At 41.3% G+C, this 24,812-nt stretch overlaps 1 protein-coding gene across 1 annotated transcript in view; it reads left to right on the forward strand.

Moving 5' to 3' along the window:
* IL1RAPL2 (interleukin 1 receptor accessory protein like 2) overlaps positions 1-24,812 on the forward strand; it is a 451,202-nt gene that overhangs the window by 419,025 nt on the left and 7,365 nt on the right. The window contains exons 7-9 of the mRNA XM_036739832.1: positions 348-493; positions 1,783-1,926; positions 13,100-13,270. Of these exons, the coding sequence (XP_036595727.1) occupies positions 348-493; positions 1,783-1,926; positions 13,100-13,270 (461 nt within the window). The remainder of the gene's footprint in view (positions 1-347; positions 494-1,782; positions 1,927-13,099; positions 13,271-24,812) is intronic.

Genomic DNA, 24,812 nt, shown 5'->3' on the forward strand with positions numbered 1-24,812 from the left:
TCAAACCCAGGTGTTCTGACTCTAAATCCAACACATTTTTCACTTTACCAAAGCATCTTGGCTCAAAATGCTGAGTCCAGCCTTTGCTCCTTCTTCCCACTTCATTTGGCACCAACCTTGGTGCTATGTGAATCCCTCACATCCTTTCTTTCCAATCTGATTTTCAGGTCAAAATCACCTTGCCATATTTTCCTGCTGAAGGCCCAACACCCATTCCAAACAGGGTGTGTAGGTGGTCCCCAAGAATGCATATGTGCTATCTGTGCCAGTAACAATTTGTATCCTTTAGAGGCTAAGCTTGTAACCCTAACCAATGGATGCAGCCAAGAATTCCATCTTTGTTTTAGACTTCTCAAAGAACATCTTGGAGAAAAGGAAGTGGAATTAACCCTGACCTTCGATGCTGTGGTTGAGGCAGATCTAGCTAATTACACCTGCCATGTGGAAAACAGAAATGGACGAAAACACGCCAGCATTCTGTTGCGTAAAAAAGGTATTTATTTTTAGTATCACATTTACATATCTACCAAGTGACTGTTAAAGCTAAAAGAAATCATCAACTTGGCCCAGTTTTACCTTTGAGTGCACCTGGGAGGTCCAGACTGTCTCACTTTTGTCTCTGTATGCCCAGGGCCCAGCAGAGAACCTGGCACACAGTAGGTGCATAAGATGTGTTCACTGATTGATTTTGTTAGTTGAAGTCAAACTATTTCCCAGCTTGTGGAAATTGGTAAAAAAAAAAATACCTATAGCCTGCTATACATTTAGGGAAGGGAGAAATGAAGTAGGTGAGATTCAGAGAATTAAATAAACACTCTGAGGGTACAACGTATGAGGCTGAATGCATATCACTAGGCAGTGTCTTGAGCATTATCAGATCAGAAATTTCTACAGCTGTAGAGAGGGCTTGGCAGAGCTAAGAATCAGGGGTGCTAGGCAAATTGAAACAGTCTACTAGAGATAACCCGAATCCCTTCTCACTGCACTTCAAGAGAAATGGACACTATTCTTTTGTTGTTGTGAAGTCGTCTTCCGGTCACATCTGACTCTTCCTGACCCTGTTTGGGGCTTTCTTGGCAGAAAACTGGAGTGGTTTGTCATTTCCTTCTCCAGCTCATTTTACAGATGAGGAAGCTGAGGCAAGCAGAGTTAAGTGGCTTGTCCAGGGTCACACAGCTAGTAAGTGTCTGAGGCCAGATTGGAACTTGAGAAGATGAGTCTTCCTGACTCCTGGCCTGGCACTCTATCGCACTGCAGCACCACTTAGCCGCCCTAACCACATCATTACAAAACAGGAAACTGAGACCCAAGGACGGGAAAGGATTTGCCCAAGGTCACACCTAGCTCGTATGCGTCTAAGGTGGGTTTTGAACTCAGAGCTTTCTAAGTCCAAGTTTAATGTCCTAGGTAGCTAACTGCAGTCAGTTAGCTAACTAAAGTGGTAGAGGTTTCAATGTGATGAAAAATGAAATCCTGGTGTCTTCTCAACACTGATTGATAAGAATGTATAATTCAAGTAAAAGAAGAAAAAAATAGGCATGGCCCATCATATTGATGGCCCTAAATATCCCCCAAGCCCAGCTAGTTTTCATGTGTACTACTAAGGACTAATACAGATAAGTAGAAGGCTCAAGGCAGACGTGACACAGGCAGTGGATTTGGTCACCATTGAATGGGCCCAACGACCAATGTTCTTTACAAGGCAAGACCAGGCAGGACTCTGGGGCCGCCCTGAATGCCCTGGAATTCATTCCCCTTTCCTCTCTGTTCTATGTGTCCCAGATTTAATCTACAAGATTGAGCTGGCGGGAGGCCTGGGAGCAATCCTCCTCCTTCTTGTGCTGCTTACCATCATCTATAAATGCTACAACATCGAGTTGCTGCTTTTCTACCGACAGAACTTTGGAAGCAACGAAGACGCAGATGGTAAGTGGCCACCAAAGTGTTGAATTCCATTCCAAAGGCCTCAGTTGATCGGGAGGCCAAGGAAGGATGTCCTTTGTGAGAAGCAAATTGGAATGGATTCCATTTCCCCCATCCTCCAACATGCATATGCATGGATTGGTTGCATCAAAAACACATTTTAGTATGTATTTGCAGTAGTGCATTCTAAAGTCTATCAGGCCCGTATATCTATTCTCCAAGGACAATGTAATCAATGAATAAATATGATGTAATGGAAAGAGCACTCAACTTGCCATCACAGGAGTTGAGTTCAAATCCAGGCTCTTACACTTATTGCCTGTGTGACTTTGGGTGAGCCACTTCACCTGGCTGGGCCTCAATTTCTTCCTCTGTAAAATTATGGAATTAGATTGATAGCCTCTGAGGGCCCTTCCAGCTCTACATTTATGATTACTTAGGTAAGTTATTTGACCATATTATACCTCAATTTCCTTCTCTGTAAAATGAGGGAGTTGGACTTGAAGGCCTCCGAAGTTCCTTCCAGCTCTAGATCTAGGAGCCTAGGTGTGACCTTGGCTAAGTCCTTTCCCCTCCCTGGGTCTCAGTTTCCTCCCCTGTAAAATAAGGAGATTGGGCTAGATTCGAAGGTCCCTTCTGGCTTGAAATCTTGGCTCTGAAGACCTTAAGCATTTCTTAATCGTTTACTACGTGCCCGGCACTGTGCTAGGTACTGGGGATACAAAAAGGACCACACTCTTTTCCAAGGAAGCCCAGAGCACAGGCATCCAGGATGTGGTCTCTAATTTTCATGCATTTCCCAGAAATGACCCAAGAAAAGCCTGTACTGCAGACTTCAATAAAACATTCAGCTGAGCTCTGCTCCTCTGACATTCGAGAATGACTGCCTTATTTTCCACTGAGCAAATTGCCCTGGACCAAATCAATACGAATGAAAACTCCTGACACACGGCCCCTTCTGCCTTAATTCCTTGCCCACAAACTATTTAGTGTCTTTGAAACAAGGTTCTGCAATTAGATTCTTAGATTGGCAAAGCTAGAAAGGACCCGAAAAATCACTGAGCCCCAAAGCCTTTTTTTTGACAGATGAGAAAGCTTGGGTCCAGAGAGGGAAGAAGACTTGCCCAAGGTCACACAGCAGAGTCAAAACTCAACCGTCTCCCCAAAATTCCAGGCCAGTGTTCTTTTTTATTTTTTGAGACAGTGCCTCCCTATCTCCTCCAGGCTAGAATTACAAGGGCCATTCACTGGCCCATCCCACTGCTGGTTGAGATGGGAGTTTTGCTGACCTGTTTTGCTTTTCTCCTTCTTCAGCAGCCTAATGGCCCCTCATTCCCAAGGGTTCATCATATTGGTGTCAGATTTAGAATGGACACCTGGTCCGCATTCACCCTATTGCAGTTCAAAATCCCGGAGATCAAGTGATCCACCAGCCTCTGCCTCCCTGGAAGCAGGAATTGCAGACGTGTGCTACCACACCCAGCCAGTGTTCTTTCCACGACACTCCTTGGCTTAGAGTTCTTGAAGCATGCTAACATTCGGACCAGGTCACTCCATCAACAAGAAAGTCCCTGTTCTCTAGTGCCTACTCCTCAGACCTGTTAGAAGAACAGCAAATAGCCAGTGCTGATGGAAATCTTTAGCAGGCAGAGGCAAATCCAGAAAATTGGTTTTCAATATAAAGAAAATTCAGCCAGGAAAAAAATGTGATACTTCGGGATCACTTGGGTTTCTCGTGGTAGGGGGTGTGGAGGTGGGTAGTAGGATCAGACATTTTGAGCTACAGTGGATATTGGGATGTTAGTGGTTATCCAGTCCCAACCCCCTCGTTTTCCAGTTGGGGAGGGGTTGACTCTTTAATGATCTGACCTCAAAGGAGCCCTGATGCATGGAGGACAGACAGAGTGCTGGGGGCAACCCTGAATCTCTGAGGTTTCTTTCATGGATAAGGAAAGGTGTGTGACTTGATTCCATCAATAATTTTACAACCTCACCCATTTAGAAAGCAGGCATTTACTACTCAGACTAAGGTAATACTTTATACTAGGATATATGTGCTGAGTATTAAAGCACAGTCAAGTGCATCATGTATTTTTAGCTGCCTCCATTTAAAACCCTGGACTGGGAACAACCTCTCTACTCATCTGATGAAATTAAATTGTCATTTTACCTGGCTAGGCCTTCGTTTCCTCATCTGTAAAGGGTAAGGGTGGGGTCTGTTGGGGAAAAAAATCTATAATCCTATATATGACCTTGGACAAGTCATCTTACCTTCGAGACCTCTGTTTTTTCATCTGTGATGAGAAAACAAAGAGATTGAAAGAGTTAGGGGACCTGAGTTCAAATCTTGCCTCTGACACTACCTGTGTAACCTTGGTTAAGTTGATTCATCAACCTGAGCCTCAGTTTCCTCATCCATAAACTTCCTTCTGGCTCTGAACCTTTCATCCTGTGGTCCTAAATCACTTAAGCTTCTTGGGACTCAGTTTCCACATCTAAAATGAGGTTAGGGGGCAGCTAGGTGGCTCATGAGTAGAGCACCAGCCCTGGAGTCAGGAGAACCTGAGTTCAAATCCGGCCTCAGACACTTGACATACTTACTAGTTGTGTGACCTTGGGCAAGTCACTTAACCCCAATTGCCCTGCTTTCCCCCCTGCAAAAATAAAATAAAATGAGGTTAGACTATAATCCCAAGTCATTTTACCTGCCTAGGCCTTTGTCTCCTCATCTGTAAAGGGTAAGGTTGAGGTCTATGATCCTATGTGTGACCTCAGACAAGTCATCTTGCCTTTGAGACCTGTTTTCTTATTTGTGAAAAGAAAATGAAGAGATCAGCCTCCCGGGATGCTAAGGTCCCTTCCAGCTCCAGATCGAGGATCCTTTGTGTCACCTTGGACAAGTCACTTGAATGTCTTGGGCCTCTTTAAAATATGAGGATGGACTAGATGGCCTCTAGGTCCCTCCCAGGTCTAGGTTTAGGACCCTATGACAAGTTGAACTTGGTTGCAGAGAAAGAAGCCACTAGTCTCAAAGATAGGATGTCCCACTTTGAAGTGTCCAGAAAGGAAGCCTCTTCCTGCCTGGATTGGTTCAGGTTATCAATGCAGTATAGATAGAACTTACTGCTTACTGCTAGTCAGCCTGGCCTGGCAAACAGACACTTGTCCACGCCCTCTTTCTGAATATAAACGTATGCCCCACTTGAAGCTGCCCTACTCAGCATTGCTTTGCAGTGGCATACCTTTTAACCAAGTCCCAGAGTGATGGGAAGGATTGTAGCTCTAGGACTCAGAGCTGTCACAGGCTATCTCATCCAACCCTCTCATTTTACAGATGAGCCATCTGAGGCCTGGGGAAGTCCAGTGATTTGCCTAAAGTTACACAACTATTAAGCATTAGAGGCCAGATTTGATTCCAGGTCCTCGTACTCCAGAGCCAGCTCTTTCATGGCCTCTTACTAGCTACCTTGGGCAAGTCATTCACCTCCCAGGCCCCGAGTTTCCTCATCTGTAGCGTAGAAGAGCTTTTCGGGGTTCTTCCAGCTCCGGAGCTACCATGCTGTAATTCTACAAGCCTAATAAAATATTCTATCCTGGGATTATGCAGTGATGTAGGAGAGCAGTGCCAGCTGGGGAGTGGAGTGTCCCTGTGACCCCGGGAGGGAGGACTGCCATCTCTCAATCTGGGTCAAAGTAGCAGCAGACTGTACAGGTTGTTAAATGTTGAGAGGCAGTTCATAGACCAGTAAATTGAGGTAAATGCTGGTGCAATGAGATGTCCAGTTTCCCACTCAGAAACTTAATACAGGGTCTGATACTTAACAATAATAGCTTATGTTTATATAGCTCTTTAAGGTTCATAAAGAGCTTTCCAAATATCATCTCATTAATAAATGTAGCCACTTTAATCAAACTGTCTTGATCGATCCTAATCTGGGAAAACACTGAGGAGCGAGGCAAAGCTGAAAACATTGAACAGACAGTAAAGAAATATCTGGGTTTGAATCCCATTTAGGACACGGGAACCTTGGCAAGTTCACTCTGGCTCCCAGTTTCCTCATTTATAAAATGAGATGATCATAATGCCCATAGTGTTTCCCTTACAGGGTTGCTGTAAGGACCATGGAGGATCAAGTATTGAAAAGTGCTTATGATCTAACCATGATCTAACATTACCTTTTATCATTAAGATGAAGGTGATTGAGGACAAATGCTCAAGGGAAGCCAGGAAGCTGGGAGAATGGGGTGCAAGGCTCGGGCAGAGCCCCAGTGTCACAGCTGCCAAAAGAGGCCACTGGCATGACTCGTTAGCACCTGTCCATTTGTATGGGGGAGGGGGTGGCTACTCTTCCCTCCTTCCCTCCCTGCTTGAGGATCCTGTTACAACTGTACCGTAAGCAGAGCGAGACACCAAACCTCGATTTCATTGGATGGAGGCCCAGAGACCCAATTATTCTCTGTCCTCTGATTGGTGGACAATAGGGAGTAGCTGGTTCAGGAGACTAACACCAACCTGAAAATAGTTGTTGGACAGGCCCCAGGTGACTCAAGGGAGTCTATAGCAAAGGTCTCTGTCTCTCCCTCCCTTCAGCCTTGGTGGCCCTACCCCTAACTGAGGACAAAGAGGAGCAAAAGAGTGCTAATTTGGGGCTTCTCTTGTCCTTCACAGCCAGTCAACAAGCATTTGATAAGTGCCTACTATGTGCCATGCCCTGTGCGCTAAACATAAAGAAAGGCAAAAGACAGCCCCTGCTCTCAAAGAGCTCACAGCCTAATGGGAGAAACAGCATGCAAACAAACAAGCTCCACACAAACTTTATACAAACAAGGATGAATTAGAAATGTTCAGATGAAAGGCGCTAGAATTAAGAGGGACTGGGAAAGGCTTCCTGTAGAAGGTGGGATTTGAACTGAGACTTCAGGGAAGCCAGAAGGAAGAGCATTCTAGGCATGGGGGATGGCCAGAGGAAAGGCACAAAGTCTGGAGATGGACTGTTGTATGCTAGAAAACCCAAGGAGGCCAGTGTCCCTGGACCACATAGAACATGGAGATGGAAGAAGACGGGTAAGATGGGAAGGGGCTAGGTTATGAAGGGCTTTAAAAGCTAGAGGATTTTGTATTTGATCCGGGGAGGAGGGGTAAATAGGGAGTCACTGGGGTTTGAATACAGGAGCAATATGGTCAGATCTGTGTTAAGAAAGATCAGTTTGACGTGTGAGTGGTGGAAAAACCCGAGGCAGACTATTGCAGTGGTCCAGGCATTCAATGATGAAGCCCTGCACCAGAATGTTGGCAGTATCAGAGAAGAGAAAGGGGCATCTATGAGAGATGTTATATAGAAATGACAGGATTTGACAACTGGTTGGATATAGGTAAGAAAAAGCAATCATGGATAGCCCCTAGGTTGCATGTATGGGTAACTGAGAGGATGGTGGTACCCTTGACAGGAAGAGGAGAGAGTTGGGGTGGAGGGAAGAAGATAATGAGTTCATTTTGGGACATGTTGAATTTAAGGTATCTACAGGACATCCAGTTTGAGATGTGAGAGGAGAGGTCAGGAGCAAGGCTATGGCTCAGTAAATAGGTCTGGGAATCGTCAGCATAGAGATAATTGAATCTCTGGAAGCTGATGAGATCCCCAGGTAAAGGAGTATCATGGGACAAGAGAAGAGGTCTCAGGACAGAGTCTTGGGGTGTGCTCACTGTTATCAGGCACAATCTAGATGAAGATCCAACAGAGGAGACTGAGAAGAAACCAGTAGATAAGGTAGGAGTACCAGGAGAGAATAATGTCCCAAAAACTTAGCAAGAAGAGGGATGCAGAGCTCAAGAAAGAGGAGGATCGAGAAAAGGCCATTGGCTTTGGTGACTAAGATCATTGCTAACTTTGGAGAGGCAGTTTCAGTGGAATGAAGAAGTTGAAAATCAGATCGTAGAAAATTAAGAAAGTGAAGGCGTGGATTGTAGAAAACCTTCTCAAGGAGTTGGGCCAGAAAAAGGAGGAGAATATAGGTTATTTAGGGGCGATAAGTCCAGGAGACTCTAATGTCAACCTGAAGACTAGGGTGCCTGGTTTGATCCTCCCAACGGCTGCCAAAGATCTGACCATACCGCTTCCCAGATCAAAAATCTTTGCTGAAGCTCTCTTGCCTCTAGGATAAAATTCAAACTCAGCCCGATAGTTAAAGCCCTCTACAATATGGCTGCAGTCTGCCTTTCCAATCCCTCTCCCTCTGAGGCCCAGCAACTTGCCTAGGGTCGCACAGCTAGTAAGTATCTGAGTCAAGACTGGAGCTGTGGTGTTCTTGATTCTAAAGTCAGCACTCCATCCTCTACTGTACAAAGTCTAAGATTCTAACTTGCAGAGCAGGGGCTGACCAAGCTTTGGTAGAGGGAATTTCCTCATTGGAAAGTCCCTATTCCAGTAAAATTGTATGTCCAGACCTAAGGGAGGGAAAAAAAAAAACAACTGGAAAACATAGGTTGCATCCAGATTGTGGAGGGCCATGTCAGTTAGGCCGAGTTTGAATTTTATTCTAGAAGTAAGTTTTTTGATCTGGAGAGTGACATACTTGAATCTGCTCTTTTGGAATAGCCATCTGGAAGCTGTGTGGAAGATACATTGGAGAAGAGAAAGATTGAGGCCAGAGAGGTTAATTAGGAGGCTGTTCTAATAGTCCAAGTGAACAGTGATGGGGTCTGACCTAAGGTGGTGACTGGATGCATGCGAGAGGTGTTGGTTAGGTAGATTCAGTGATTGGTTGGCTATTAACAATGGGGGAAGAGTCAAGGATGACCCCAAGGTTATGAACTTGGATGCCTTGTAGGGGAGGAGAGTACTCCACAGGAAAAAAAAAGATGATTGGGGAGGAGGGGCAGTTTGAAAGAGTTCTGTCCAGAGTCCTCTTGCACAAAGGCTCATTAACTTAGCCTGGCAACACGGCTGCTTTAAATTACCATTTGGTTTTAAAACAATTTTCTCGACCTTGCTGTTAACCTTCTTTGCTATATCCATCCTACTTCTCTTTGAGAGCAACAGCTGCAGCTATTGAAGCCATGTTCTTGGCTGCTGCCATGGGTTGGAAGTGTCCTTTTTATCTCTGGCATCTGTGCCACTGATAGGTTAGGGGCTGGCATCCTCTAGGGTAGGTCAGCTGACCTGGCTGCTTTCTGCCTTGCTCTTGCCTCTATGATCCAGTCACCTTTTGTTCAACTCCAAAAGATGTGACTAAAATATAAGCTCCACAGCCTCAAAACCAGGACCCAGATCCAGAAGGATGGGTAGAAAGCATCCTCCAACTCAGTTGGGTGCTCCAAGGCTGAAGTGAACAGCAATCCCAGAATGCCATGTTGGCTCATAGATGCAGAGTTCAAAGGGACCTTAGAGGCCAATAGTCCAACCCCCTCATTTTACAAACGACACAACTGAGACTAAGAGAAGCGAATTGCCTGTAGAAAAGCCCTGGCAGCACAGTGAATGGTAAAAGACTGAGCCTTGAGTCAAGAAGACCCAGGTTCAAATCTGACCTCAGACACTTGCTACCTTTATGACCCTGGCCAAGTCACTTAACCACTGTCTGACTCAGTTTCCTCACCTGTAAAATGGGGATAGTAATAGCCCCTACTTCTTTTTTAAATTTCTTTTTTTTTTTTGCTTTTTGGCAGGGCAATTGGGGTTAAGTGATTTGCCCAAGGCCACACAGCTAGTACATGTGCCAAGTGTCTGAGGCCGGATTTGAACTTAGGTCCTCCTGACTCCAGAGCCGGTGCTCTACTCACTGCCCCAAGCCCCTATTTCTTAAGGTTGTTGCGAGGATCCAATGAGATAATGCTTGTAAAGTACAGGCACTTAATACATGTATTTCCTTCCTTTCCTGGGAATATTCAGCTATCATGCCAGGCTATGGTCAGTGACAAGGACAAGAATCTAGAAATTCAGGCAAATAGCCACACTGAGAGTAGCCCAAGGGTCAGGAGTACAGGAGGACTGCTGGGACTTATACTAATATCCGTCATAGCTCGGAATAACTAGTGATTTGGGGATAATCAGTTAACAAGCATTAATACAAAGATAAAAGCTTACACACCATTCTGGGAAAAATTGGATGGGTATAAAAATTTACCCCCCAAATATACAAGGTAATCTTGGGGTGGGGGGGTCAGTAGTAACTGGAAGAGATGAGAAGGGAGTACTTTGGGGATGAAGGGATGCCACTGGAGAGGCATGGAAATGGGAGCTAGACTGTCATGTGTAAAGACCAATCAGGCTGGATCATAGAGTACCCAGAAAGGAGTAAATGTAAAATAAGGAAGCAGCAAGTAGCTGAAAACTGGCTTTGAAGTCAGAGCTTGTTGCTGTTCAGTCATATCCAACTCTTCCTGTACCCATTTGGGGTTTTTTTTGGTAAAGATCCTGGAGTGGTTTGCCATTTCCTTCCCCCGCTCATTTTACAGATGAGGAAACTGAGGCAGACAGGGTGAAGTGACTTGCCCAGGGTCACACAGCTAGGAAATGTCTGAGGCCAGATTTGAACTCAGGAAGAGGAGTCATAATCTTTGAGCCACATCTGAAAAATGAGAACATTAGAGAAGATACGACTTCTCGGCTCCCTTTTGACTATAAATCTATGATTCTGCTAAAGGAGGTCGGAGCCAAGTTACAAATGACTTTCCATGCTAAACAGAGGAGTTTCTATTAGATCCTAGAGAGCTATTGGAGCTTACTGAGCAAGGGAGTACCATGGTCAGACTCACACTTGAGAAAAAATGACTTTGTAAGCTGTGTGGAAGATGAATTGTAGAGATCAATTAGGACGTTATTGCAATCGGCCAAGCAAGAAGTGATGAGGGCTTGAACTAGAGTAGTAGCTGTGTGCAGAGAGAAGGGAATATGTGTGTGTGTGTGTGTGTGTATACACACACACACATATACGCACACACATATACGTGTGTGTGTGTGTGTGTGTGTGTGTGTGTGTGTGTGTGTGTGTGAGAGAGAGAGAGAAATGGTACAGAGGAAAAAGGGGCTCAGCACACTTACGAAGTGAGCCAGAGAGGGAGACAGAGCTGGAGGGATTGGGCAGGCATCAAACGCAGACCAAGGAAAGCTAGAAAGAATGATAGATGAGAAAGTGTAAGGCAGGAGCACCAACAAGCACGGCTACCAAGGCAAAGTCTGATGTGCAGGGCAAGGAGCCACTCTTTCCTGGAAGGTGTGCCCCATTAGCCAGAGGGAGAGATGGAGGCCTCTATCACACTGTCTCCTTGCCTGGGGCTGTATCACGTGTTGGGATGTCCGGTGTCTTGTCATGGGAATTCTGCTCGGGTACGTCTCTTGCGTAACCAAAGGATCCCCAACATGTGCATTCTCCAGGGAATCAGGTAATTCCAATAAGGTATACCGTAGTCTTTCCCAGCCAGAGGACACATTAAAAATATTGGCTACTGCCCAGTTTCAGGCACCATCCTGGCATGGCAAGCTGGACCTTCATTCACTCACGTCTTCTCTGCAAGGCAGAGATGGAGATGTAGTGGCACAGTAAGGGAGTTAGAATACTGTCATCTTAGCTCCACAATCTCCACATGGCTAGGCACTTCCCTTGGGGGTATCTTGGAGGGACTAACTACAGTTTTTAAATAGAAGTATGTTTATGTGGCCATGTTCCCCTTTCAGTAGAGAAATGAAATCAACGTCATCATCCACATAGGGGAAGAAGAGCTTCATTCTCCAGGTTACCTTTTGGTTGGGCTTCAGCAATATTCTCATTATGTGTTTCTCTTTTTAATGAAAAATAAAAATGCATTTTTGGAAACAGGTCCAAGGGCATTATCCATTTTTTTACTTATAGAGAACTCAAGGTTAATAAGTATCATCATTTCATATCACTACATTAATTGCTTGATTTTCCCCCCTCATTTTCTATAGAGAAATTAAATTTGCAAATATTGCTCATGGTTTTCCAGTATGGCCCTAGTAAATCCTATGGGGAACCATGCCACGATTAGCTGTGGCTTCGTTAAATGTTTCATTTCACAAAAAGAATACAAGTCCATTTTCTCTTTGATCATGTTGGCTCCAAGCCCCTACCACAAAGGGGAGAAAATGCATGACGTAAAACACAGTAATTCCCTGACTACATGTGAAGAGGAAAAACCCCAAGTGGCAATACTGCCAGGGGGTACATTTTAAAACAAAGCCTTCTTTGGGAAGCTCCCATCTAAATCACTGCTTATGAGATAATGAATAGTAAGGGGGAAAGCACTGTGGACATACAACCCAGCCTAGAATCATGGGATCTTAGAGGTAGAGCAGGAAGGGACCATCTTGTCTGAGGCCATCTCATCTAACTACTTCACTTTACAGAGGAGGAAACTGAAGCCCAGTGAGGTCATAGGGTCCTACATCTGGAACCAGAAGGGACCCCAGAGGCCTTCTGTCCAACCCTCTCATTTTAGAGGAGGAAACAACTTTTCCAAGGTCACCTATAGGCTCATAGATCTAGACTTGGGGTGGGGAACCTGCAGCCTCAAGGCCACATGTGGCCTTCTAGGTCCTTAAGTGTGGCCCTTTGACCAAATCCAGTGGTTCCCCACCTCTGATCTAGATCCAGAAATGACCTTGGAGGTCCTCAAGTTTGATTCCCTTATTTTTACAAATGAAGAAACCAAGGTAGAGGAAGTAACTCACCAGGCATCACACAGTAAGTATTGGAGGTAGGATTTGAAACTAATTATTCCAGACTCTGATTCTTAGTGCTCTCTCCTTCATGCTATGTTACTTCACTGTGATTTGCCACTGAGCTATCATTTTATATTATTCAGCCCCCATAGCTGTGGTTCAAGATTTGACACTTTTCTCCTAAGATGGGGTTCATCTAGAAGATGGTGAAGCTAGGAGCTCCCACCGGGTACAGATCCTTAACTTTGACCTTTTTTGTTCTCTCCGGTTCACAGATGCCCATTTCAGGGCATCCCTTCTATGGCCTTAAACGAGATGCTTTAGAATGGGCTGGGCTCTTTAGAAGTATGGCATGTTCTTTGATTATTCTCATTATGTATAACAACCACAAAGAATCATGTTGATTCTGATCTCTGGCCGGTAATGTCTTTTTTGGGCCTTTCACAAACATCTAGCTGTGAATACTTCTAAGTCTCTTATTGTTTCTTCTTTTTAAGACAACAAGGAGTACGACGCCTACCTCTCTTATACAAAAGTCGATCCTGATGCTTTAGACTGTGATAACAACGAGGAAGAACAATTTGCTCTCGAAATACTACCGGATGTCCTAGAAAAACATTATGGCTATAAGCTCTTCATCCCAGATAGAGACCTGATTCCCAGTGGAAGTAAGTACTTTTGAATTTTAAACTCCAACCATTCCATTTCTCTGCAGAAATCCTATGCGTTGTATAATAGAGCTGATTAATTACAAATTCCTTCTTTGGTAAGACTCTTCACAAAAGGTGAATGTCCTTCTTTCATTTTTTAAACATCCAGGAGAACTAGCTAGAGAGGTTGGAGCAGGCAGAAGCCACCAGAACCCCAGAGAGACATGGTTGTGTTTGTAGATGGAATACTGGACTTGCAGTCAAGAAGGCCTCGGTTCAAATCCTTCCACTGAAACTTACTAGCTCTGTGTCCATGAGCAAGACACTTTAACTGAGCCTCATCTGAAAAATGAGGATGGTAGATTTTATAACCTCTAATATCAGTTCTACCTCTAAATTCATGATTTGTGACCCTGGACAAGTCCCTTCCCCTCCCTGGATCTCAGTTCCCCCCTCTGTAAATTAAGAGGGTTGGCCTAGATAGCTCCTGAGGTCCCTTCCAAGCTTTAGCTGATATCATGTATGATGTTGGATAAGTCACCTAACCTCTCTATGCCTCACTTTCCTCATGTGAAGAAAACAAATGGATGGCACTAGATGGTCTCTGAAGTCCTTTCCAGCTCTAGATCTTTGAGCTATCTCTCTTGGCAAGCCACTTACCTTCTCTCTATACCTCAGTTTCTTCATCTGGAACGTGAAGGGATTGAACTAAATAAACTGCTAAATGTCCCAACGCCAGATCTATGATCCTAGAAGATGCTGTTTTACTGGCAAAGGCACTATGTAGGCAATAGACTCTTTGAGTTTTTCCTCCACTTATCATTTAGACAGTTACTTTTCGGCAGAGGTTTTATAAGACCCTCTTCCCTCCCCAACTCCCATGTCTTGACCTTCCCCAGATGCTAAGTGCTTCTTGGATTCATATTGGGAGCATTGTTTGCAAATGCTAGCTGAACCTTCACCAGGCTATTTATTATTTTGCTCTTCTGTTCTGGGAAAAGAATGCTGGTTTTCCAAAATGGAGATCAGCTTATCATCCTAATGAGAAAAAGCTTTTCCAGTATGTTAAAGCCTCTTCTGATCTATTTCTTTCAAGTCATAGGAGATGTCCTTGCCCTTATGTTTATGTACATACCTCCAATTGCCATTGATCGTTTAGAATGGATAGCTTCAAGATTTCCATTCTCAAAGAATTCATTCTGGATTTAGACATGGAGTATGGCAAGGAAAGCTTTTGGGGAGAGAAGGGGGTTGGGTACACTCTTTCCAAAGTAGATTGGTGAAAGGTGCTGAGCCAGATACTGCCTTCAAGAAGCATGGGCCCTATGGACTAGAATATGTGTTTGAAACTATTCTATATATTTGAAATAAACTTCCAGGACACATTCCATTCTTATTCATTATAATAAATGTTCACTGATGCTATGTGGTACAGTGGTATGAGCACTGGCCCTGGAGTCAGAAGACTTGGCTTCATATCCTTAGTCCCTGTACCTTCCTGAGCCTCAGTTTCCCCATCTTTAAAATGAGAAGGTTGAACTAAATGGTCTCTCAGGTCTCTTTAAGCACCAAATTTATGATTTTTTTATAATTCCCACACACAAAAAAAACAAAGAGCCATATCATAAGTTCCAGATCTGATCTTGTACCAAAAGGGCTCAAGCCTTCCCTCTACAGCCCAGCTCAGAACTATAGGAGGGAGCAAGAAACAGACACCAGGATCCCTGCCTCAGAGTCTCCTTCCAAGGGATCTTCATCCCATGTCCTCCATACTGTGCAATATTGCAGGAGAAGGCAGGGCCAAGAAATTACTATCAACCAGTCTTGCTGGCTGCCCAACTCCAAACCAAGGCCTGAGAGTGCAGTGAAAAAGTATGTAGCTCTAACCAAAGTCCAGTACTGGGGTATCAGAGTGTTGACAGTATATCCAGCTACTATAGAATGAAGAGAAGTTTGAAAGAAGCATCAAGGAGAGATATAGAAAGCAGAATGAAAGCTCCTAAATACCATGAAGAAATGATTGCTTAAGATAACCTTGAAATAAAATTCCAGAAGAAAATAATGCCACAGTAATTATAAGTAAAACCTCAGGAAAGAATGGATTTACATAAGGACTTCAAGGGTAAATGAAAGTCCTGCTAAAATAAATGAAGGAAACTATAAACAATGAAATTAGAACTCTTAAGGAGAAACTAAGAACAGAATATACTTTAGAGCAGAAACTGAAAAACCCTATCCACATTATAGGCACTTTGAAAATGGAATGGAGCAAACAGAACTCAGAAATCCAGTGGTATAACAAGCAATATTAGAACAAAGTCAAAAGACCAAAAAAGTAGAGCATGTGACGTATCTACTAATAAAAACAAATGACCTAAAAGCAAGACAAGGAGATACCAATGAAGTATCACTGCAGGCCCTGAAAATCATTACAAAACAAAATAACCTAGCTATCTTATTTCAAGAAATAATAACATTACTTGGGACTAATGGACCCAGAAGGCAAAGTGAAAATCAAGAAAATCCACAAGAAAGAAACCTCAAATTTAATGCATCCAGAAATGTGAATGCCAAACTCCAGACTTACCAGGTCAAAGGAAAAAAAAAAGTGTAAGGATCCAGAAACAAAGAGATCACATTCCAACAAGCCATAGTCAGAATCACTAAATATTGTATATTAAATATGAGAAAGAAAAGTTTTTAATAGATATACAAAAAAGATATACAATAAAGGACAAACTCCTCAAACACTGAACATAATCCTAGAAGAGGAAAAAGTAGACCTTTAATAGAATTGATGACTTCTAAGCATTCCTATTGAGAAAATGAGAGGTAAATAGAATCTTTTAAATACAAATGCAGGAGATTAGGGAAACTAAAAAAGAATAATACATTTGAGTATCCTGAAAGGACAAAGTGTATATCAAGTGCTTACATCTACAAAAGGAGAGAAAACACTACTGTCCCTTCAAAATTTAACTGTCCTCAAAAGTGCAAGAGAAAAATGTTTCTTTTCCGTGAAAGGAGGAAAAGCTAATAAGTTTCTTCTAGTTGTGGCATGACAGGAGATTATACAAGCATGAAGACAGGTGGAGGGAGTAGGCATCTCATGCCTCCCACTGTCATATAGGAGGGGCAAGGGATATTTGATAAGAAAAATATAGTGTAAAAATATATTAATCAGGGAGAAGGAAAAGGAGGTTCAAAAGAGAGCACAGAGATGGGAACAGAATAGTAACATTCAAAGCAAATTTCAGCTTTGGAGATTGTGAAGAGGGAATTGAAAGGAGAGAAAAAAAGGGCAAGATCTGGGCCAGATGAAGAGGGGCAAGGAGAGAAGGTTGAGATCAGAGAGACCCAATGATAAATTACTAGTTATGATTTTATTCCCTTTTGTTTCTCACCTTTTTCATTAAAAAGAAGGGAGGCTGGAGACAAAACGCAAATGTAATAGTATATGGTGGAAGAAAAAAAAGCAAATCAGATAATCGAATTAATAAGAATTGGATAAATTTGATCATAAAATGGAGGAAGGTGATAGGATAGATCAGAAAGCAAAACCCAACAAACAAAATATTTCCAAGAAACACATTTAATGCAAAGATTCACACAGAGTCAAATGAGAGAATCTTTTAAACCTCAAGCTGAATCTAAAAAGTAAGGGTAGATAAAAGTGGCAATCATGATCTCAGAGAAGACAACAGTAAAAAATAAACAATCAAAAAACCAAGATGGTTAAGAGATAAGCAAGGAGTGCACATTTTAAATAAATGAATCATAAATAATGGAACAATATCAATAATAAATACATACGCACTGAAGAGTATAGCATCTAAGAACTTAAAGGAAAAAGCTAATAGAAATAAACTACAGAGCAATAATTCATGAATTTCATGTGCCCCTTTTCAGACCTAGATAAATCTAACAAAGTTTTCTAAAAAAAAATAAAGACCTGAAAATTTTTTAAGAAAAATCAAGTATGATACATATCATGATTCCTAAGAAGGAATCATAAGGAGTATAAATATTTTTCGGCTTGGCATGGCACCTTTACAAAAACTAGTCTTGTGCATTTAAAAAAAAAACATAAATGGGAGCAGCTAGGTGGTGCAGTAAGTAGAGCACCGGCCCTGGAGTCAGGAGGACCTGAGTTTAAACCTGGCCTCAGACACTTGACACACTTACTAGCTGTGTGACCTTGGGCAAGTCACTTAACCCCAATTGCCCTGCCTTCCCCCCTGGGAAAAAAAATTTTTAAAAAACCATAAATGCCAGAAAGTAGCTAGATATTAAACCCATACTTTACAAGTGTGAAAGCAATGAAAATTGTAATCTATGTAGGAAATTTAAAGACAGGATTAGATGTAGAGATGAAATAATATAATCCTAAAGAATGAGTTTAAGTCAAAGAACAAATCATAGAAACAAAAAAAATTGAATCAAAGAAATGATAACAATGTGATGACATACCAATCAAACCTTTTGAGGTACAGTCAAAGCAGTCCTTGGAGAAAAATATATATCTCTAAACACCTCATCTAAAATATGTGTCTCTAAATACCATTATCTAAACACATTCAACCAAATAGAGAAATAAAAGATCAGTGAATTGAGACTGCACCTAAAATACCTAGAAAGTTACCACATTTAAAACTCCCAAGGAAATCAAAAAGAAAAAAAGAAAAATTAAGAAAATCAGAAAAGAAGTAAAATAGAGAATCAAAAAAGTTGGTAAAACCAAGAGCTGGGGTTTTTTCTTTGAAAATACTAATAAACAGGGACAAACCATCAGCTAATATAATCGAAAAAAGGAAAACTAAATTCCCAAAACCAAAAATGAAGAGAAATTCATAACAGATGAAGAGTAAATTGTTATAAATTATACCCAAATGCATTCCAGCAAAAGTAAAATCTTAAAAGAAAATGGTGGATATTTACAGAAATAAAATAACAGAACTAGTCTATTTAAACAACCTGATCACAGAAACAAAAACTGAACAAGCCATAAATTAACTCCCCAAATGGAAAAAAAACACCCAGATGAACCTATAAGTAAATTCTATCAAACATTCAAACACAGTTAAATTTTTAATATATAAATTGTTTTTAAAAAGCATCTTACCAAATCCCTCTCTATAAGAAAAATATAACCTTGATGCCCAACTTGGGAGAGATGAAACAGAGAAATAAAACTATAGAACAGTTTCATCAAAAATTATTGATGTAAAAATGCTCAATAAAATATTGTCAAAGAGGCTATGCTATGGCATATAAATATAGCAACACATGACAATAAAGTTTTAAAGTTATCCAATATGACCATGTCATATTTAAACTAGCAATACAGGGGTGGTTCAGCAGTAGGAAAACTATAAATATAATGGACCATGAGATCCAGCATAGCATAGTGGGTAGGGTGCTGACCTTGGAGTCAGAAAGGCCCAGGGTGCAGTCTTGTCTCTGATTCATATTGGTTATGTCACCCTAAGTAAATCAGTCGACATTTCAGTCATAGAGTGGTTGTTGATTGGCACTGGTAGAAGGAGATTCTTTGCCAGAGAGTCCCTACTCCATTGAAATCCTAGATCTGGACCAAAAATAATATATTCATATATTAACAATGAAAATAATCATTATGTTCATGGAAGTAGAAAAAGCCTTTGGAAAAATATGGCATTCATGTACATGAGAAACACTAAAAAGGACTAGAAGAAATGGGCCTTTCCTTAACATGATAAAAAAAAAACAGTAACTAACTAAAACCAAGAGCTAGAGAAATTTTTTGTGCTAGAGAAATACTAATCATCTTTCCAACAAAAGAGGGATAGAGAGCAAAGATGCCCATTGTCATTGGTATCATTTGATAGTTCTGGAAATGCTAAATAATAGCAGTTAAAAAAAGAAAAATAAAATGAGAGAATACATGTAGGCAAAGAGGAAGCAAAATTATCCATTTGGAGATGAGATGATGGTTTGCTTAGAAAAGCCTAGATTCAACGAATGAAAGAGAAACTATTAACTTCAATAAAGCAACAGGATACACAAAAATCTTCAGTCTGTTCATTACTCATAAAACCCAGCAAGAAGAGGCTTTTTTAAAATTCCATTAAAAATAATTCCAAATCACATAAAACACATAGCAGTCAACTTACCAAGACATACTCAAAAGTCATGAATACAACTACAAAATGCTCTTTAGAAATAAAGGAAGACAATTTGAAGGATATTCATTGTTCATGGTTGGGCCACACCAATATAAAAATAATGCCACCTAAATTAGCTTGCAGATTTAATCACATACTGATCAAGTTGCCTAGGCATTAATTTATAGAATTAGGCCAAGTAACAAAAAATTCATCTGGAATAATAAAAGTCATAGAAATGACCTAACATTTCTAGGTCTCAAAATATACCATAAAGCAGTAATCACCAAAAACTATTTGGCAGTAGTTAAAAAATAAAAGTTGATCAGTGGAGCAGATTAGATATGCAAGACCCAGAAGCAATCCAACAGAGTTATCTAGCATTCAGTAAACTTAAGGACACCAACTATTCGACTAAGGACTCCCTCTCTTTGCCAGAAATTCCTCGGAAAACTACAAAATGGTGTGGGAGAAACTAAATGTAGACGTACACTTTGCACAGATACCATTTATGATAAGCTCCAAATGGATTTTGTTGTTTTTGAATCGTTTCAGTTATGTCCGACTCTTCATGACCCCATTTGGGGGTTTCTTGGCAAAGATAGTGGAGTGGTTTGCCATTTGCTTCTCCAGCTCATTTTACAGATGAGGAAACTGAGACAAATAGGGTTAAGTGACTTGCCCAGAGTCACACAGCTAGTAAGTGTCCAAGACTGGATTTGAACTGAGGAAGATGAGTCTTCCTGATCCCAGGCTCGGTACTCTTATCCACTATACCACCTACTGGCCCTCCAAATGGATACAAGGCCCAAACATATGATCACTTCATTAAAAAAAAATTAGAGGAGAATAAAAGGAGCTGCCTTACACAATTTTGCTACGGGAGAATGCCTAACTAAACATAAAAATAAAACAGTTGTGACTACATAAAACTAAAAAGCTTTTGCAGGAACAAAATCAATGCTACCAGAATTAGACATTGAATAGTTATTTGGAAGGGGAGGGATATCTTGGCATCAAGTATCTAAAAAAAGTCTGGAGCGTCAGTCATAATATGTAGAAAATTGATACAAATATGTAAGATTGCTCAATAGATAAGTGGCCAAAGGCAGTTTTCGAAAAGAATAAATGCAAGCTGTCAACAACCATATGAAATAATGTTCCAGCTCACTAATAAGAAAAGTACAAGTTAAAACTACTCTGAAATTTCACCTCAAACCCACATTGACCAACTGACAAAAGACAAAAATGGTAAATGTTGGAGGGGTTGTGGACTGGTCTAACCATTATGGAAAACAATTTGAAAATCAACAAATCACTAAATTGTCCATATCGTCTAAGCCACTGATACTACTACTAAGCATATACCCTTAAGTGGGTCAAATACAAAGTTTATACATGTGTGTGTGTATATATGTGTGTATGTATACACATATTTATATTTATAGTAGTATTTTTGTACCAACCAGCAAAGAGCTGGGAAGGAAATGGGTACTTATCAATTGGGGAATGACTGAACAAAGTATGGCATAGGAATATAATGGAATTTTGTTGTACCATAAAAAAAATAATCAGTACGAAGAATTCAGAGAAACTCGTAAAGATTTGTGTGAACTAATACAGAGCAAAGTGAACAGAACCAGGATTAGAGTTTACAAAATGACCATAATAAATGTAAAGGAAAACAGCTTTTAAAGACTTCAGAACTCTGCTCAATGAAATAACTGCTGATGACTTCAGAGGACTGATGGTAAAGCATGCTTCTTGTCAGAAAGGTATTGGATAATTGGAGTGCAATGAGCCATACATTACGGAATGTGCCAATTTGTTTTGACTAATCATACTTCAGGTTCTGTCAGGCATGGCAGTAGTCACTGGAAAATAAATCATGGAAAAACAGAAAAGAGTATCAATAAAACAACTGTTTTAAAAAGACATCATTTCTTGAGGCTTGTGTATTTATACACCTTCCCTCCATTCCACGGCCACCGAGAGACTCTTTGGACCAGATTGATAGGTTATCAGTTAGCCATATCAACAATCCAACTGGGTAGCCCTTTGCATTGTTGTGGATTTTGCGTGAGCCATCTGGTAATTGTCTGGATTGACTAAATAGGCCAGTTGTTTCCGCGCATTCTATAGACAGCTTTAATGACATCCAGGGGCAAATGTGAGGCATATGGTAGGTTCCATACCAATCTTCATCGCTCCTTTCAATAACTATCAGCATAAAGGAGCTACAGAACACTCTGATATTTCCAAAACACCAAGGGATGCCAGAGAAGTCTTCATTGTCACTGGGAGAGATGACACATTGAATATAGTTGCTTTTCATTCTTTTGTCAGAAATTTGGCTACCTGGCATTAGAGAGGTCCCAGAAGCTTCCCTTTTAGGGGTGAGGACACAGGTTTCCGATACAGCCGTGAAAGGGTGTTTGCTTTTTCCTTTGCCTTCTGGAAGGAGGCAACTCATCTGACCCAGATTCTGATTTTACTGGCAGAGTTTCTTCAAAGGCTCTCAGATTATTTTTCAGACCCAGCTGAGCAGTCACCATGTTGTGATTAATGGTTTTTTCCTTAACATTTTTAACACATTCAGGAAGTTGATGAAATCGATGAATAATATATTTGATTTCCACATGAATGACAGAATAGAACATTTTGGAATTCATATATGTGAGTGATTAAGTCAAGTTTTGTGGTTTATACTTGCAGCTGTTGGGGACAAGTTTAACAGTTCATGGGATCACGGCTCTTGAGCTGGAAGGGAAAGCAGAAAACATTGATTCTAACTTTCACTGAGGCCCAGGGAGGTGAAGTAACTTGGCCAAGGTCATCCATAGGTTCCTAGATCTAGAGCTGGAAAGGACCTTGGAGGCCATCTAGTTCCACCCCCTCATTTTACGTATGAGGAAACTGAGGCCCAGAGAAGTGAAGCTACTTGCCCAAAGTCAAACAAATATTAAGTGACAGCAACAGGACTCAACCCAGGTCTTCTGACTCTAGTACCAATGTCCTTTCCAGTATACCATGCTGCCATAATGATATATAATTTAGGCACACATTCCCGCATGATATTGTTGGAAACTGTGCCCTTCCACATCTCAGTGAAAATACTTAGAACGTTATTCCTGTATTCCTTTAAAACAGAAAAGAATAGATTTCCCATCATACATTGACAATTCTATAACAAAAACATAGTGGGAATTAAATGGACCACTGCTGTTCCATGAACACCTTCCTATTTGATGGCTTTGGGTTTCTCATCTCTTTAGTTCCTTCTGCCCCGCAATTTTTATTAGCCCACCTTCATGGCATTCCAATTCAGCATCACCAGAACACAGCTCTTCCCAATGAATGAGTCCTCATGAATGAATGAGCCACTCTTTAGGCCAAATTCTGCAAATCTCTCAGAAATTTTAGATGAAATTCAATTTCTAAAGTTCAATTTGTAAAATTAGAGCTATAGTACTTTTTCAAAAGTGGTGGAAATATCCATTTCTTCAGTCCTCCTTCCTCACTTACTCCACATCTATCACAGGTAGCCCATGGCCTAGGCTCCTAGCTCTGGGCTCAATCTTAGGGGCTACCCTAAAAGTTCATTTCTCCAAATCATTATAACACACCTAGAATTTACTCTGGGAAATCTCTGAATGGAGCCACGTACAGCTTAGATCAAGGTTTCCATAGACATGAATAACAGGGTTTTCAGCCCCCATATAAGCATTTAAAGTAACAAATGGTATTCAGTGCAGGATAGCCTTTCTTTTATGACGCATAAAATCTACAAAATGCCAAAGACTCACAGGATCCCAAAAATGAATATAGAAAACTCATCAAGGACCTCTCCGTAGCCCATAGATAATCAATATGTTATTTCCTCTCTTATGGGTCCCATTTTTCCTGGGAGCACCTAGAATACTTGGCCTCTTTATACTTCCTAGGGTGCCACGATATTCATTGACTAGGGCTGCCAAGATGAATTGGCTCAGCCTGGATGGTGTGGGAGTAGGGGGCCTGGGCAGACTCTTCTTGGAGGAAAAACCTCTTTCCATGACCTAGAACAATTCTTCATCAAGGACTCTGAGCTGATCCTCACCTTTTCCCATCATGGATCACCTACAGTGTTTAAGTGGGGAGAATGGCACAAACAATGTCATTCCTGAACTCTTGCCTCCTAGTTTAAAGAGGAGAAAATTCCTAGGCAGTATAATCCTAGAATCTAGCCTTCTGGCCAGAAAAGGGAAACTTGAGAGCAGTACAAGCCCAGGAGGTTGTCCTAGGAGTAACCTCAAGTTCAAGACTTGAGAGAAAAGGTACTTCTTGAGCATATATACTTCCTCTAAGAAGAGGATTGCCAACATGGCCTGAAATTAAAGGAGAAATAGGGAGCTAAAATCATGCCATGAACATCAGAAAGGCCTTGCCTTTTCTCCATGCTATTACGAGTTATTCAGACAGTAAAGGTTCTATGGGAAGACAGTTGCCAATCTGGTAGCTCCAAAGTGTCGTTCTGTTTCAAATTAAGTCCAAACCACAGAGTGACACTCCTAGTCTGAGAAGGGTTGTGTAGCACCCAGGCAGAGAGGAATTTGCCTGAAGGTTAGAGTATTGTCGTGTTGGCAACCCATGTTCATTTCCCTTCTGAAGAGGGTCCAAACTATAGTGTGTCATTGAGTCTAGAGGAAAAATGGGTCTACTGTAGAGAGAAGAGAATTGTGTTGTTTATGGACTTTTGAGAGTTCCTTTACGTGTTCTTGACATTTATTTATGAGTTTCAGAGAGTCCTTTGTATTTTGTGCATTTTACATGGGATGAAATGAAGGCTGTCCTATACCAGATACTATTTGCTACCTTCAGTGTTTATATGGCAGCTAGGGTCCTTGTTATTCATATATGTGGAAACCTAGACACATCAGCTCTTTGGGGAGACTTCCCAGAGTAAATTCTGAGTGGGAGCATAAGGAACCCAAGAGTATGATCTTTCACAGTAACCCTAAAGACTGAATCTGATCTGTTTGAGCCCAGAGCCAAAGGTTCTTGGGCCATGGCTCACACTGTGAAAGTGCCCACTTTTTCTACCACAAGCTGCCGGAGAGGGATTTATAGAATCTGCCTGAATAATTTCCCTAGACCACAATGTCTGAAATTGTCAGATCTCAGCATTACTTCACTGACAATTCAATTCAGCAAAGCATTTATTAAGCACTTACCATGTACTAAGCAATGAAGAGGTACATGGTGGGTGTAAGCAGGCTACAATATATCACAAAGGTCCCACAAAGAAGAATTCATGTAAAAGATGTCATCAAGAAATGTATTGTCAAAAATGATTGTCTCCATGCGGTGAAAAGGGAATTAATCAGTGAAACCCATGTATTCCATTGGTATTCTTACAATGCCAGAAGAAATCAAGA

Source organism: Trichosurus vulpecula, chromosome X, assembly GCF_011100635.1.
Source record: "Trichosurus vulpecula isolate mTriVul1 chromosome X, mTriVul1.pri, whole genome shotgun sequence".
NCBI lineage: Eukaryota > Metazoa > Chordata > Mammalia > Diprotodontia > Phalangeridae > Trichosurus > Trichosurus vulpecula.